This window comes from Temnothorax longispinosus, chromosome 4 (genome assembly GCF_030848805.1).
Source record: "Temnothorax longispinosus isolate EJ_2023e chromosome 4, Tlon_JGU_v1, whole genome shotgun sequence".
Lineage (NCBI taxonomy): Eukaryota > Metazoa > Arthropoda > Insecta > Hymenoptera > Formicidae > Temnothorax > Temnothorax longispinosus.
In genome coordinates, this window is record NC_092361.1 from 6,184,285 (window position 1) to 6,201,139 (window position 16,855).

The 16,855-nt window shown below is 37.8% G+C and overlaps 1 protein-coding gene and 1 long non-coding RNA gene across 2 annotated transcripts in view; one reads left to right on the top strand and one right to left on the bottom strand.

Moving 5' to 3' along the window:
• LOC139812336 (uncharacterized) overlaps positions 1-16,855 on the bottom strand; it is a 142,835-nt gene that overhangs the window by 14,730 nt on the left and 111,250 nt on the right. The gene's annotated exons all lie outside the window — the stretch shown is intronic.
• LOC139811654 (venom dipeptidyl peptidase 4-like) lies at positions 1,047-16,343 on the top strand. The gene is made up of 14 exons (XM_071775979.1): positions 1,047-1,170; positions 5,224-5,281; positions 5,444-5,670; positions 6,861-6,935; positions 7,009-7,061; positions 7,647-7,843; positions 8,174-8,364; positions 9,741-9,841; positions 9,939-10,187; positions 10,427-10,641; positions 12,299-12,581; positions 13,451-13,645; positions 13,729-13,889; positions 14,028-16,343. Exons 1-14 carry the CDS (start codon positions 1,156-1,158, stop codon positions 14,336-14,338), a joined length of 2,331 nt encoding a protein of 776 aa, XP_071632080.1. The 5' UTR covers positions 1,047-1,155; the 3' UTR covers positions 14,339-16,343.

Consider the following 16,855-nt stretch of genomic DNA (forward strand, 5'->3'; position numbering starts at 1 on the left):
GAAATTTCATATAGATATCGAGCTAAACAATTTTTTTTTTTGACGCGGGTAAATCTTCTACTATTGGGATCCCGGGCCAAAGCCCGGTTTGCCCAGTATCCTTCTCTATGAAGAGGAAGGGGAAGAACCCCTCGCCTCCGGGGAGAGGCGAGGGGAGTGCCGGATTTTTACCGGCTAAAACCCCGCGGGTGTCCTTCACGGCGCGTTTTTTCGGTTAAGAGATGGGGCCCCGGGTAGCGCAATGATTTGTCCGGGACCCCCTCCCCCCCCGCGCCGCGCCTGATAGCTGGGCGCCTATCCCGGGGCGTTTAACGCCCCGCGGTCCTAACAAACTAACTCCGTGTGGCGGGTTGAAGAGATACCAACCCCAACCCGCCACCCCTCGCGTTGGAGGTTATTGCGACGGACGCGCGGTTACCCCGCCCGCGCGCCCATGCCCACCAATTGGTCCTCCTTCAATATGTGGACCGGACCAATTCCTCACATATCCGATGTCGCCCCCAAGTGGGGGGAACAATTACGCTAATTATTTTAATATAAAAAAATCAAAATAATTATAATCAACGATAATTGTAACATATGTAATAAAAATCGAGAATTAATAAATAATATCGCTTATTTTTCTTTGAAAAAGATCCACGATTATATGTACGTACATTATGTTATATTTGAAATTTATTCCACAATTCTTTTCTACATTTTTTTACACAGTTTTCTTTCAATTTTTTTCCTTAACGCAATATTGCAAATTTGAGAGATGATAATGTTAAACCTATTCAATGATATATTTACGGATTTCCCCGTATCTTTATCTAGGAGCATGAAAGAGAGTCATTTCTTCATATAAATCTGACGTTGTATGAAAAGATCACCTTACCAATATCGACAAATATTATAGTACAATTAGTCCAAGGCAGAAACACAAACACGACGGAAGATGCCATGCATGCTCACGCGTGGGTATGTCCCTGATTTGTCGAAAGAGGTGGGAGCACGTGTCGCTGCTGCCGCGAACACGCTGAGAAATTACGCGATATATTAGTCTTCGTCGGGCGCACTCGCGAGATCGGCCACCGCGCCGAGCCAACAGCGGTTTCATCGATCGTTACCATCTGGAGTTTGCGACTCGTAAAGTCGTAGATCGGCCGATTTATCATGGCGAGACACACGGTACGTTGTCCGGCGATGTGGCGAATCCGCCGTTCTCTCTGGGTGTGTGAAGTTGGCACCCCTACTTTAAAATTTGATCGTTCTGATTAGAGTTCCAGCTTCTTTTCGAAGAGTATAAGAGTACTTATATTTTTTTAAAAAGAGTTCCGGCGATTAACACTACGAAAAAGGCAATTAAAAAATGGGGTGCTAACTTCATACTCAACTTTAAGACCGAATAGTTCTGAATAGCTCATTTGAAGCATTTTGACGAGTACTATAGTTCCTGATAAAAAAAGTTTATTTTTGAATTTTTTTAATAACAAAAAAAATTCCAAAAGTTTAATTTCAGACCAGAATAGTTCTGAGTAGCTCATTTGATTCCTTTCGAAAAATTCTAGAGTTCTGATAAATAAAAAATTGCAAAACCTTAGAATTGTATTAAAAAATCATCATCAAAAGTTACGCAAATGACGTTCACGGAAGATCTTCGAAGCCGAATATCTTTTTAACTAATGACCGACTCGCTTTCGACCATAATAATTTCTTTCAGAATTCTTAGAGCTCTATCCAAAACTCCCATCAGAACGCCTGGAACTCTTGAAAAAAATTTCTATGCGGACTTGGTTGAATTTCACTCGTTGCATCTTCGAAGTCGAATATCTTTTTAACTAGTGGCCCGATCGCTTTTGACCATAATAATTTCTTTCAGAACTCTTAGAGCTCTATCCAAAACTCTCATCAGAACGCATGGAACTCTTAAAAAAAATTTCTATGCGGGCTTGGTTGAATTTCACTCGTTGCATCTTCGAAGTTGAATATCTTTTTAACTGGTGGCCCGATCGCTTTCGACCATAATAATTTCTTTCAGAACTCTTAGAGCTCTATCCAAAACTCCCATCAGAACGCCTGGAACTCTTAAAAAAAATTTCTATGCGGACTTATAAATCGAATTTCAGTGTGTGTAAAGCTAGCGTCTCATTTTGCAGAAACTCATAATTGAGAGTTCTGGCTTTCTTTTCAATAGTTCTAGAGTTCCTGATAGTTTAAACAAATAGTTCTGGCCATTAAAGCCAAAAAACGCGTCAGTACAAACTGAGACGCTATATAGGTTCACGCAGCGTCTCACTTTGTTCTACACAAGTTCCACTACAGTATCTTATCAGATTTTGCGAGATCTATAGTTCTATAAACAGTTCTATAAAGAGTTCTATCATATAAAAACAAAAAAAATTAATTATAAGGTATTAAAAAAAATTTACAATGTAACGAGTATACCGAGTTGAGATGCCACTTGAAATCTCGGTGTTCCAATTTATGTAAAATATTTTTCGAGTAGTTCTGAGCATATTGAAGCATTTTCTAAAGAGTTCCGAGCGTTAGAATCTTTGTGTTATATTTTAAAAAATTAATATTAACCAAAAAGTAGTCATGACGGAAGAAGATGAGATGCTGTGCAAAATTTCGGAGTTCCGGTTTATGTAAAATGTTTTTCGAGTAGTTCTGAGCATATAGAAGCATTTTCTAAAGAGTTCCCGGCACTAGCAATGTTGTATAATTTTTAAATAAATTAATAACGCCCGAAAATCAAATACTTGGAGAGAATAGGGTGAGACGCTGTACGAAATCTCGGAGTTCTGACTTACATAAAATATTTTTTGTGTAGTTCAAAGCATCCTGAAGCAATTTCTAAAGAGTTCCGGATAGAGCTCTAGGAGTTCTGAAAGAAATTATTATGGTCGAAAGCGATCGGGCTACTAGTTAAAAAAATATTCGACTTCGAAGATGCAACGAGTAAAATTCAACCAAGTCCGCATAGAAATTTTTTTTAAGAGTTCCAGGCGTTCTGATGGGAGTTTTGGATAGAGCTCTAAGAGTTCTGAAAAAAATTATTATGGTCGAAAGCGATCGGGCCACCAGTTAAAAAGATATTCGACTTCGAAGATGCAACGAGTGAAATTCAACCAAGTCCGCATAAAAATTTTTTTTAAGAGTTTCAGGCGTTCTGATGGGAGTTTTGGATAGAGCTCTAAGAGTTCTGAAAGAAATTATTATGGTCGAAAGCGATCAGGCCACTAGTTAAAAAGATATTCGACTTCGAAGATGCAACGAGTGAAATTCAACCAAGTCCGCATAGAAATTTTTTTTAAGAGTTCCAGGCGTTCTGATGGAAGTTTTGGGATAGAGCTCTAGGAGTTCTGAAAGAAATTATTATGGTCGAAAGCGATCGGGCTACTAGTTAAAAAAATATTCGACTTCGAAGATGCAACGAGTAAAATTCAACCAAGTCCGCATAGAAATTTTTTTTAAGAGTTCCAGGCGTTCTGATGCTTGGATAGAGCTCTAAGAGTTCTGAAAGAAATTATTATGGTCGAAAGCGATCCGGTCATTAGTTAAGAAGATATTCGGCTTCGAAGGTCTTCCGTGAACGTCATTTGCGTAACTTTGGATGATGATTTTTTAAAACAATTCTAAGGTTTTGCAATTTTTTATTTATCAGAAACTAGAACTTTTCGAAAGGAATCAAATGAGCTACTTAGAACTATTCTGGCTTGAAATTAAACTTTTGGAATTTTTTTTGTTATTAAAAAAATTCAAAAAAAAATTTTTTTTATCAGGAACTATAGTACTCGTCAAAATGCTTCAAATGAGCTATTCAGAACTATTCGGTCTTAAAGTTGAGTGTAAAGTTAGCACCCCATTTTTTAATTGCCTTTTTCGTAGTGTTAATCGCCGGAACTCTTTTTAAAAAAATATAAGTACTCCTACACTCTTCGAAAAGAAGCTGGAACTCTAATCAGAACTATCAAATTTTAAAGTAGGGGTGCCAACTTCACACACCCGTTCTCTCTCCTTTTTTCCCCTCATTCATTCTGCGACAATCGCCGGACGGAGAAACCGATTTTTCCCCCACAAATCTGTCGTTAATTCCCGATAATTCCCTCGAGCGTCTTCGATCAAAATGTAAAGAAAAGAGTTGTTTACTTACCCTTGAGTCGTATTTCTGTGAATTCTTACTATCGCTCTAAAGCGGGCATTTCTAAGAAGTAAAGAGACAAGAGAGATATGTTTCCAATACCCTACTTTTTGCACCACTTGTCCCCCGATCCATTTCCCCGTCGCGATACATTTAAAAGGAACAGTCGCGAAAATAAGTATCGACCTATCAGAACTCGCGATCTACCATTATTGTGGAAGGGCTTTTATCCGACTTACTTCTGTTTCGATTTTGCTCATGGGACAGGCACAATGTCCCGACATATCGAATCGATAAGTCCGTGAGAGCACTTTTCGTCAGACACGCGCGCCCACCGATGGGAAAGTTTCGAGGGTCCGAACTGTCTCGATTTATCGCCTTCTATCTGAACTCTCTCGCGCCCCTTTTCTTCGTCGTAGAATATACACGGCGATGCGCTCGAGGTATTAAACTCGTAGCAGTAAGTTATTTTTAGGTTCGATTCCTGCGATATATATCGGGGTTGTCACCAATTTCGATTCACTGCGGATCTATTGCGTCAACATTGACTGACTCTAATCTCGATTAATCTTAATTTTTTTTCTTATTTGTATTAATGATAAGATTATAAAGATTACAAAGATTATAATCGATATAATCGTAGAACAAATAGAAAAATGCAATTAAATAGAAATATCGGCGATTCGATCCAACAGAGAAAAAGTTTGGATTTTCCAGGTCGACTCCGTTTCATCGTTAATAAGATAACTCCTCGTTTTTTTATTCGCGATTAAAGTTACAATTTTAGAGGGCGAAGGAATAGAAAAGTGATCTTTTTCCTCGTAAAAATACTGTTCATTGGTTGGAAGAAATGCTAACGATCCACGGAACGGACCGAAGCTTTTCGCGGTTATCACAAACCGAAGTCGAGAATTCGCTAAGTTACGAACGTAGTTAGAAGTTTGGGCAATAATAATAACTTTATTTTTAACATTTTTTGCGCGATACATTCTGTCCGTGTAGTCTGTTTCGTGGAATTTATGTACGTATTGTACGTGTGATCGTAATAAAGGAAAAAATTCAAGACAAATTTTCATGGCAATCCGAAATTCTTTCAGCCTCTTCAACTCTTAATACTATTCGCTTTCGTGATCGTCATTAGCCAATCACGAACAGGTAGGTAAATTGATTTAATATCTTGCGTAATTATTAACGTAATTAATATTCGGCAAATACGCAGTTTAATCGTTACTTATGGAAATGTAGATACCGGCGGGCTCAATAAATATTGATCCAAATGTTGTTTATATTTTAAATTTGTTAAATTTATTTGTGTAGCTTCACGTGTTGATGACACCGATGTTCGTAACAAGTATGACGTTCAAGTTAGGAAACCGTTCTCATTGGAAGAGATATATATTTACCTCTCCCCTTCCTTCGGCTTCAACGGCACATGGATTTCTGATAACGAATTTATTTTTGGGAACATAATTTTAGGCGATATTAGAATTACCGATGTAAAAACAGGGAAGACTAAACTGTTTTTTGATGGAATGGATTTACCAGTAAGGACATTTTATGATCTACTGTATAATTTAACCTTTGAAACTTCAGGCTGCGTAACAATTGATCTCCGACTAAATATCTTCGACAAAATATCTTGGTCAAAATATCTCACCGACAAAGTATCTCGCGACTAAATATCTCGCCGACAGATAATTTCACAAATATCAACAATATAGCTGAACATAAGGCGTTTGTTGCAAATCCACTTGGAAAGTTGTTTTTACTGTTATTATACCACTATTATTAAACTAAACACGTAGTGTGCCTTCAAAGTACATGCGTGGACTTTCCACGCGTGGAAAGTTGTAAACCCATGTGGCACTTCGTTTCGCGTGGACAATGTATGCGTGGAGGCAGTAGGTTCCGCCCCCCTGGTCTAAGGCCAGCTCAGCGAGGACAGAAACCTCGCGTAGAGTAAAAAAGCAAAAACTGGCTTGATCTCGATGTTCAGTACGCATAGAGACTGCGAAAGCACGGCCTATCGATCCTTTTGGCTTGAAGAGTTTTCAGCAAGAGGTGTCAGAAAAGTTACCACAGGGATAACTGGCTTGTGGGGCTCCACTATTATTAAACTAGACACATAGTGTACCTTCAAAGTACATGCGTGGACTTTCCACGCGTGGAAAGTTGTAAACTCATGTGGCACTTCGTTTCGCGTGGAAAGTGTATGCGTGGAGGCAGTAAGTTCCGCCCCCCTGCGGGGGGCTCCACTATTATTAAACTAGACACATAGTGTGGCGTTTATTGCAAAATTGGCGTTTATTACAACATAAATAAAAGCAATGAGATATTTTGTCGAAAATATTGTGTCGGAGAAATATTTCGACATAAGATATTTTTCCCGAGTTATTTTGTCGAAGATATTTAGTCGTAAATATTTAGTCGTGCTACTGAAACTTCAATCTGCAATTGACATTTCGTTATCACAGAGATGTTCCGAAATATTATAAACATTCTCGCGATATTTGCGATAAAAATTATATGAAGTATTCTTTTACGAGTTGCCATTGTTATCTATAAAAAAATATTTCACTTTGCCGATACTTTGAACGAGTCGTTCTGAGCAATTTGTTCTAAGATAATTATTTGCTCCGACGTTTCTTTCTCGCAAGATAAATTGCTACAAACCAAGATGTTTAAATTAAATAACAAATATTTTTCTTAAAATTCAATGTTGAACTTGTTTCAGCTGCCATACAAATTCGGCACGTCAGCTATTTCGGCCGACAAGCAGTACATTCTCTTTGATTACAATACTAAACTTGTGAGTGATCAATTGTTTACTAGTTTTCCGTTCGTTGAAGTACGATGAGAACTCAAATAAATGATTTTCGCAGGTATACAGACAATCGATCGTCAAAAATTACGTGGTGTACGACGTGCAGAACGGGTAAATTTATTCGTTTATATTTTTATAGCGCGCATATATTGTCGCTCATATTGCCGCCGATAATATTAACTATTCCCCGATAAGCTTGGTTGCGAAACCAAGCATGGTCTACGCAGCGAATTTCTATCTTTTACATTTCTAAATGAAGCAATAAATTAACGCGACTGGGTCATCACTTTGTGATATAAATAAATTTTAAAGACATCGTACAGATAAAGTTATTTAATCGTATATCTACTTTCTAATAAGCATAAGTAAAATTTGACTTTCTGTCTGACTGCTTTTTTTTTTAGAAATCTCAGTTTGTTTATTATTTCAATGAGCATTTCTTTTGCCATATGTACAGGTGTCTCAAAATGCATAACACAACATTCTTCATGTCTTTTTCAATCCAATTTCACTGAATCTATCCAATTTTCTAATCGTTGTTTCAATCGTTGTTAGGTATCTCCATCTCCATCGTTATCTCAGTCACAACTGATATAAAAATTTGTGCGTTTACAACTGCGTAAATATTTTTAAACGAGCTTTCTTCTTCCATCGTAAGAAAATACTTGTAACAAAAATTTTCCTATATGTTTACAGCACATTTGAAGAGATTGCGAATGGAGCTTTTATCTCGCTGGCATTATGGTCGCCGATCGGCAGTGACTTGGTTTACGTTCTCGATAACGATATTTATCATATGACTTTCAATCGCAGCCAGAATGTAGTACGAAGGTTGACGACTAGTGGCGAACCCGGAATCGTTTACAATGGAATTCCGGACTGGGTATATGAAGGTAAACCTGTCTTCTGTGACGCAAACAAATATCTACATAAAATAATTTTAATATTTATCAAAAGTATTTTATGATACATGAATATATTATAAAACGTTTTATATTATGTTTAAAAAAAAAAAATATATTTATATATAATTTAAAAAATATATATCCGATCCGAGAAGAAGAATTACATCGCGAAGTGTAAGCATCACGTCTATCTGTGTCGGATAATTGCAAATAACAGGCATAATCGCGAATGTTGATTACTCTCTAAATCTGAATCAGTGAATAGTACTGCTGAATCAATGAATAGTCACTGATATCAGTGACTATTCACTGATTCAGATTTAGAGAGTATAGAGGAAGTACCTGGGTCTCCGACCCCGACCGCGCTGTGGTATTCACCGGATGGACGATATTTGGCCTTTGCAACCTACAACGATACTCAAGTGAAGGACATGACCATTTTTCATTATGGCATCCCTGGTTCTCTTGAAGACCAATATCCTACGGAAGTGAAGATAAAGTACCCCAAGGTGAGAACCTACTTCAAAAAACGTCTCTAAATCTATAAATTTGTGAAGACTGAGAATACTTATTTTGTGATATTTTTAAATAGATATTTCGAAAATTTTTTCAACATTTCTAAAATCGATAGTATCTTTTAAATGTCTCTCTTCTCTGCTTATGCAACAAAACTGTCAGCTATTGATTGTACATTGCAAATTATTACTATCTTATCAATAATTCAGCGATATCGTTACTAAAAATATTTGCATTATCCCGACACGATAATATTGATAAGTCACCATTGAGAACTCGACTAATCATCTCCACTCGGCAAAATCGGTTATTGTCGTAACGAGTTAGAAGGACCGTCGTTCTTCCATTTAACTCGAGCTTACTCTACCATAGATCCATTTTCCACGTGCGTGTGTCGGCACGTACGGATAATCCAATTGTCAAAGTGCACTGGCAGAAGCGCAATCTTCCGTGAAAAAAGCCCGCGAACCATTTCTCACCCTATATCAGACCCTCATTTATCAAGAGCAACAAGCACATCTCTCTTTGTTAACTACTATCTGTTAATCACTCGGATTAATCAAATTATAACTATTTCAGTTATATTATATCGAATATATTTCATTATTCCATTTACGCTTCACTTTAAATTAGTGACAAAAATAAAGTACAAATTTATGTATTTATGCGAGAAATGGTGGTAAAGGGATGTTCTAAAAAACGATATTTTAAAGCCCCGAAATCTTAGCTTTCAAATCCCTTCAAGCTTTTTCCTCGGTGATGCTTCTGCACCATGTGGTACCATTTGAAAGTCGGCTGTGAAAAACTGATAAAAAAAGCTGCAACTTCGAGATCATGTACGGAGTTGAAAAATTCTTTTTCAATTTCGCTTCAGATCTTCTAAAAACGTAAAAATCTCCTCTCACACACAAAAATTTCAGAACTTAAGCTATGATCTTTTTTCTCTCAAGTTACAGTTATCGGTGATATTTGTAAAAATACATTTTATTTAAGAAAATAAAAACAATTTTTTTATATTTTACAAACTTCTTCAGAAACTTACATTATTTTTTATTATTTTCTGGAACAGAATATTAAATCTTTTAATCCTGCTCTCATTGAGATTTAAATAAAGTTAATATTATCAATAAAGGTAAGAAATATTATTAACTATTCGATTTTAAATTTTCAAAGAAACGAAGTCTTTTAAGAGGGATTATCCTATATCTTTTATTCAGCTTTTTCGTATAGAAGCATCACTCTTTTCTTCTTTTTTCTCGATTGTATGCTCCAATATTAAAGATATTATACTCTGAAGTGTTTTATAATGTCATGTAACTTGCAAGATCATTTGTATCAGTGAAAAAATATCATACACATATTTTCACAGGTAGGTACACCGAACCCGACAGTAACTCTATCGGTGATCGATTTGACAGATCCATCGTCAGAAGCAGTCACCTTGGAAGCGCCCGTTGATGTGGTTACGAGGCAAGTTTTCCTATTAACAACAAGTATCTCCGTAACGGTCTTCAGACGATTTTACGATCATGTTTAACATATTGCTACTTGGCATTCACATTCGTAGTGACAACCTTCTATATAACGTGAACTGGTGGAACCAAACACACGTGATCACGACATGGACGAACCGTGTACAGAACCAATCCCAGCTGACGATGTACAACACACAAGGGGATATCAAATCGGTTTTGTTCGACGAGGAGACCGAGGGCTGGCTTCAACCGAATATCCCTATAAAAACCGGCGATTATGCTTTGTATTTACGGCGAGAGGATTCTGGCACCAGTGCCGGCAGATTCCGTCATGTAGACAGGTGAGATATTAGGCAATTTATAAACAAAAATATATTTATAAATTCACAAAAAAAAATTAAGATTCTTTCAGAATAATCTGAAATTTTTTGTTTCTTGGTTCTGAATAAATTACAAATTAGGCTTCTCTAAACTCGTATAGCTCAGAAAGAAAAGAGTTTGACATAGTGATCTCGAAACGTAAAAAATTTTTAAAAATTTGCTTTTTTCTTTTTTCGTAATTTTACTGTTGTCTCGTTAGGTACGAATACAAGGACGATCAGTTTATTAAACCGGTAGATCTGACACCCGGGCCCTCCGAGGTTCACACGATCCTGGCAGTCGATTCGCCCAGAGGCAGAGTTTACTACCTCGCCACGGCGCCGGGTGAACCGACCCAGAGGAATTTGTATTCGGTGCCTCTGGATGGGAGCCAGAAACCGACTTGCATATCCTGCGAGCTGCTAACGCCGGAAGGTGAGTCCTCGAAATCATGAATATGAGCAAGAGAAGAGAGCAAGTGAATGAATGAGTGTGTGTGAGAGAGAGAGAGAGAGAGAGAGAGAGAGAGAGAGAGAGAGAGAGAGAGAGAGAGAGAGAGAGAGAGAGAGAGAGAGAGAGAGAGAGAGACAGAAAAAGGAAAAAAGAGAAGAGCGGCGTTTTTCATCAATTTAGATGATGAGCTTGCAACGTGCACGAACGTGAAGGCCCTATCTCACGAGAACGTTCAGCGTCGTCGGAATATTCTATTTAAACTACGGCGTCTCTCATGGGGGGAATATTTTACGCAAAAAGCATGAAAACTTCATAACTCTTAATGTCCGATCGTTCGTTTTACTTAGATTCGCGTCCGACCATCTTTTTTTTTTGTTTCCGTGGAAAAAGGGGAAATGCCTCGCGCATACCGGCCCCGGCCACCGGGTTATGTGGGGCTTGCACCCACTAAAACCCCTCTCCCCTAAACATAGCACGCTGAACAACAGTTGCGATACGCGGGAAACTAACGAGGCATACATCACGTACCACAATAATCCTCTTGCAGAGGCGACAGAAAAACGTAAACCGGACAAAAGACCAAAACGGCAGGTCTCCGGCAGGGGGCGTCCGACCATCTAATGAGACCGGAAACTCGGGAGAATCCCGTAAGTGGCGAAGAAATTTCTGGACTCATCGTCAACGGTATTTGTAACTTGTTCGAGATGATAGGTACACGTTGCAATTAAAACGATAAGTCCATTGGGAGTAATCTTATCTGACAAAAGCCGCAAGTCACAAGTTCATGATCATGAATATTTAGCACGCGCGCGCGCGCGCGCGTATGTGCAATGTATATGCGAAAGGGAGAGGGTTGATAGACTCGCGCGGGAAAGATCTACGCGAGCGACTATATGATGTAATCTACGGGAACCTCGCTCCCGTAGAAAATCGCTATAATTTTTCCTCGCATATTTCTGCAGTGCGCCGAAAGTTGCCCGAATTCAAGTAAAAATTTCTGAATTCTCCTCCCGCATAGACCCGGGCGTGAGCTTATCTTTGCGCGAACTTATCTCCTCCCATCGCTACGCGAGGAAATTCCGAAAAATTCGGAATCTTAATTCCTGCATGCGAGACGTCTCGTCCCGTAAACGAGGTGAGACTGAAATATTATTTTTCGCGCAAGTTTTTCCGGCTATCGGCGGCAGCTGCGTTCACCAGACGGAGCGCTATCGCGTAAAGAAGATTAATTCGCCGGGCTATTTGCGCCCACGAGAAAAATCAACGTCTATGAGAGGTCTCTGTACATCGGTCGATCCCAGGTATACCCTATATCCGTTAAAATATGATGTTTGCTGGAATTTATTTTGTTCGGCGAAAAGTAGAAAGTGTCAAAATTTATGCCTCCTGTTTCCTTCGACGAGGAGTTAGCAATGTACGCCGCATTGGCGAGCAGAATTTTATACAGGTTTCGATATTACATAGGTGTATATACCTATATATTCAAAAATGTATATCCAAAAATGAAAGCGGAAATAACTGCAGAACAACGGGGGCAACATCGGACAAAATTGAAGCGGCGGGAATGAGCATCTTATTATGTAGAATAAGAAAATGGGTTTTCTCCGTGGAAACATTCCGACGAATTTAAATGTTACAGGAAACAAATGCACTTACGCGACCGCGTCTTTCTCGAGCCAGAGATCGTTTTACGCTCTCACCTGTGCCGGGCCTGATCCGACTACGGTGACGATTTACGACGAGAATCATCAGCCAGTCTCGACTTGGATCAATAACGACCTGTCAAGGAAACTTTTGTCGCGAAAACTGATGCCGAAACAAAAAGATTTCAACATTACCGTGAACGGTTATGACTGCAGAGTCAGATTGCTCCTGCCGCCGGATTTCGACGAAAACAAATCGTATCCCTTGCTGGTATTCGTGTGAGTATCGAAGCTCCTCTGATAGAATAATAAGTAACGAAATTTGCTAATACGACATAAAAATATCAGTCAACATTTCTCCACGTGATAATTGACTAAAAAAGGTTTTGCGTTCAGCAACAAAACTTTTTGATCATAAAGATAAGAATATAAAAAACGAAATTTATAGTAAATAAAATTTAGCGACATATGTATATTAGACAATAAAATCAATTTTATTGTGAGGATATATATTTCCGTATTGCATATTTATATTACGCTTGATTTGAAGACAAATACATATCTACGAGTATCTTATGACATTTATGACTTTATGACGTTATCACGTGTAGATTTCTAAAAATTTTAATGTTACGTAGTAAAACAACAGCGTTAAAAAAAAAACATTTTATTTAACAGAACGTTTTCGTTTTGTAAAACATAAAGGTTTGAGTAGAATTAAAGCCACAGTTGCCTAATGCTTTATAAATTGCAAATCTAACTGCATAATTTCAAAGAGAAATTAATATTTTATTTATATTATTTTGATAATGTGCTAGTACGTTATATATACGGTTATATCATTAATAGTGGCTACGGCACAGTTAGAATCGGCGTACGTTATGATTAATCGGCACGCAAAAGAATTACAATCTCCATTTAAAATTGGACCGCTGATCGGGTCTGTTTACTTAGCCGATTCATGCCGGGGCTTTCGCAAAGTATCGAGCGCTCCACCTACTTAGACATTCATACTATCCATTTGTAGCTCGGAGCTCTGGATAAAATCGAATACCGAGTAATGTTAAGGGGATGAAAATTGAAACCTATTCTTTGATTCGTGTTTTCGTTTCGGTTGAAACATTTGGTTAATATCTTAAAATCCGCAGATACGCCGCTCCGAACACAGCCAGGATCACCGATGACCACAAAATCGGATACGAGCATTATTTTACGACCAGCCGAGACGTGGTCTATGCACGGATCGATGCACGAGGATCGGCCTATAAAGGCAGCAACATGCTCTTCGAGATATATCGAAAGCTAGGCACCGTAGAGGTTGAAGATACGATCGCTGTCACCTCGTGAGTAATCCGAAAGTAATCGAAAATTGCTTCGTTTCCGGCAGCGTACGTCATTCTGAAAATGAGAATGTCCCTTGTCGTAGAATTCTGCAGAAGCAGTACAAGTGGATCGACGCAAACAGGACTGGCTTATGGGGCTGGAACCACGGCGGCTTCACCACTGGCATGGTGCTTGCGCAAGATGCCAACTCCGTCTTCAAGTGCGGTATATCTGTCGCGCCTGTGACTTCCTGGATCTATTACGGTAAGTAAAAGAAAAAAAGTGCAAGTCTAATTTCTTATAACATTAATTTTACGATGATTCCAAACGATCTTGACGTACTTCCAATTCGTGTTGAGCCCCGGCATCGTCTCCTCAGTATCGTCGTCCGATTTGTTACAGATTCCATCTACACGGAACGATTCATGGGACTGCCGACGAAAGAGGACAACCTCATCGGTTACGAACGCGCGGATATCTCACGCCGATCGGAGGGAATACGCGGTAAAAAGTTTCTGCTGATACACGGCAGCGAGGACGACAATGTGCACTACCAGAACACGATGGCGCTCGCCAAGTCGCTGGAGCATAAAGACATCCTGTTCGAACAGATGACGTACACGGATGAGGCGCTCGATCTCAGAAACGTGTTACCTCACTTCTATCATACGATGGACAAATTTTGGGGCGAATGCTTCGAGTGGGACCACTGACCTAGGATCGCGCTAGAGAAGATAATCATCTTCGTGGCTACAAATCGTTCGCGCTGTATGCCCGATTTTTATGACACGAGAAACGCAATCGGCGTGAATCGCGAATGATTAAAGACTTATTTTTAATTTTCTCGGACTTGATTTCGATTTGTTTTACATTGATTCGACGTGAAAAAATTACCCAACTTGCCTCTACTAATATTAATGGCATCAAGGTGCTTATCATTACGATTAAGGGCAGCTATTTTGAGGTATTTTGCCTTGGCCTAATCTTGAAAATATCGATGGTAGCAATGGAAAATATTATAAGTATAACAACTTATACACTTTGGAGCAACGTGAACATTTTACTCTTTACCAGCAGTTAGCAAAAGCGTATAAAAATATATTGTTTGAGGAAAAAATCAAAACTTTATGCCAATATACATATAAACTTAAATACAATTCTGGATTCTTATAATTTTTAGAAACTATTTTTTTTAGTAACTAGATACAAATCGTGCAAATAAATTTGAAAAGTGCAATTATAATATTTTTTATTGATGCCATCAATATATTTAAATTGAATATGATCGTATATAGAATTTTTTATGAAAGAGATAATTATTTATCTATACTATATATAGGTACTATCTATATCTATACTATTATTATAAAGAGACAGAGTTTGTCGGTTTGATTGTTTGTGTTCGATGATCTCGGAAACCAATGGACCGAATTTTTACCAAACATATATGAAATAGGGGTAGAATTTCCCGGAGAGTGCTATAAAGTGTATAATTTTTTGTTACCGATCTCTTTGGAAGCCGGTACCAAAATTTTTTCAAATTTTCGGGAATTTATTGACCGAATCTTAAAGAATTCTATATGAAGTAGGGATAGAATTTTACGGGGAAGCGCCATGATGTGTACAGTTTTTGTTACCGATCTTTTTGGAAACCGGTTTTTTTAATTTTTCCAATTTTTCGGGAAATAATTGATTGAATCTCAAAGAATTATACATGAAGTAGGGGTAGAATTTCCCGGGGAGTGCTATAAAGTGTTACTATTTTTTGTTACCAATCTTTTTGGAAACCGGTTTCGAATGACCAAATCTCAAAGAATTGTACATAAAGTAAGGGTTAAATTTCCCGGGGAGTGCTATAAAGTATATAATTTTTTGTTACCGATCTTTTTGAAAACGGGTATCAGAAGTTGAGAAATGTTTTGGGAAATAATTGATTATCGATCGAATTTTAAAGAATTGTATATAAAACAAGGGTAGAATTTCTCAGGGAGTGCTATAAGCTGTATAGTTTTTCGTTACTGATCTTTTTGGGAACCGGTATCTTTTTGGAAATCGGTTACAAAATTTTTCCAATTTTTTAGGAAATAATTGAGTGAATCTCAAAGAACTGTATACGGCGGAATTGAACTTCAGTAGATAAAAAAGTAATATTTTTCAATTTATAGCATTTTAGAGAGAGAGAGAGAGGGAGGGAGAGAGAGAGAGGGATTGAGAAAGAGGGAGGGAGAGAGAGACTATTTACGTGTCTTATTACACATGTCCTCCGGGGCGAAGCCCGGGTAACCAGCTAGTTTTATATATACATATTATGTGTGTATGTACGTTGTAAAATTTATTTTCACGTTCGTTTCATTGATCTCGATGGCAAATCTTTACTAAAGAAATTTCTTGCCTGTAAATAGTATGCAAAAGTTCCTGTTACATTTAGTGTCAAATACAAATTGCAAATAATTTAATAATTCTTGACTTGTCTGTCGATCGAAACGAAGAGAACTTCGTTCGTGCCATATTTCCGGGGAAATGTTATGCGTGAATACGTTAATTAGTCAAAATTTATAAAAATATATAGAATATATGTATACATGTAATACGGAATGCTCCTACATAAGATGAGATCTTTTAAAAACTGTCTTTTTTGCCTTTGATATCTTCCTACAAAGTAAATTGGATTTATTTTCTCACATCTAACAACAAATAAAGAGAATTTTTAAAAATACATTTTTTTGTCTCGCTAGATTAACATACATCCTAATCTGTGTATATTTCCCATGTAATAATAATAATTGTTCTATTATAATAATTTCATATTCTTAACGTCTAACCAAATTATATTGTTGCATCCTTTTCGTGATATTGATGCGATATTGATGTTCTCGTTTTACGTTGTGCTTATTCTGTAAGCAGCTATCGCCGAGATTACATGTGACAATTCGAATGTTAAGAGAGTTCAATACTAATTTACTTTCTAAAAATAAAGAAAAATCGTAATGTTATCCGTATAGGGCAATGGATCTCAAATTCTATCCCACTGCTCAGTGACCTAGATTTTCATATTTTCGGTCAGGACAAAATAAATTTCGTGTTGTATTTTTCCTTCGTGTGGAATGTATAATATACAGTTCTTTCCTCTCGTTCTTTCAACCGCTGACCTTAACTTATATTTTTGCGTCACGTCGTTTATTACCTGTCGACCAACTCGATCAGTCGGCCTGGACAAAGTGACTTTTGGG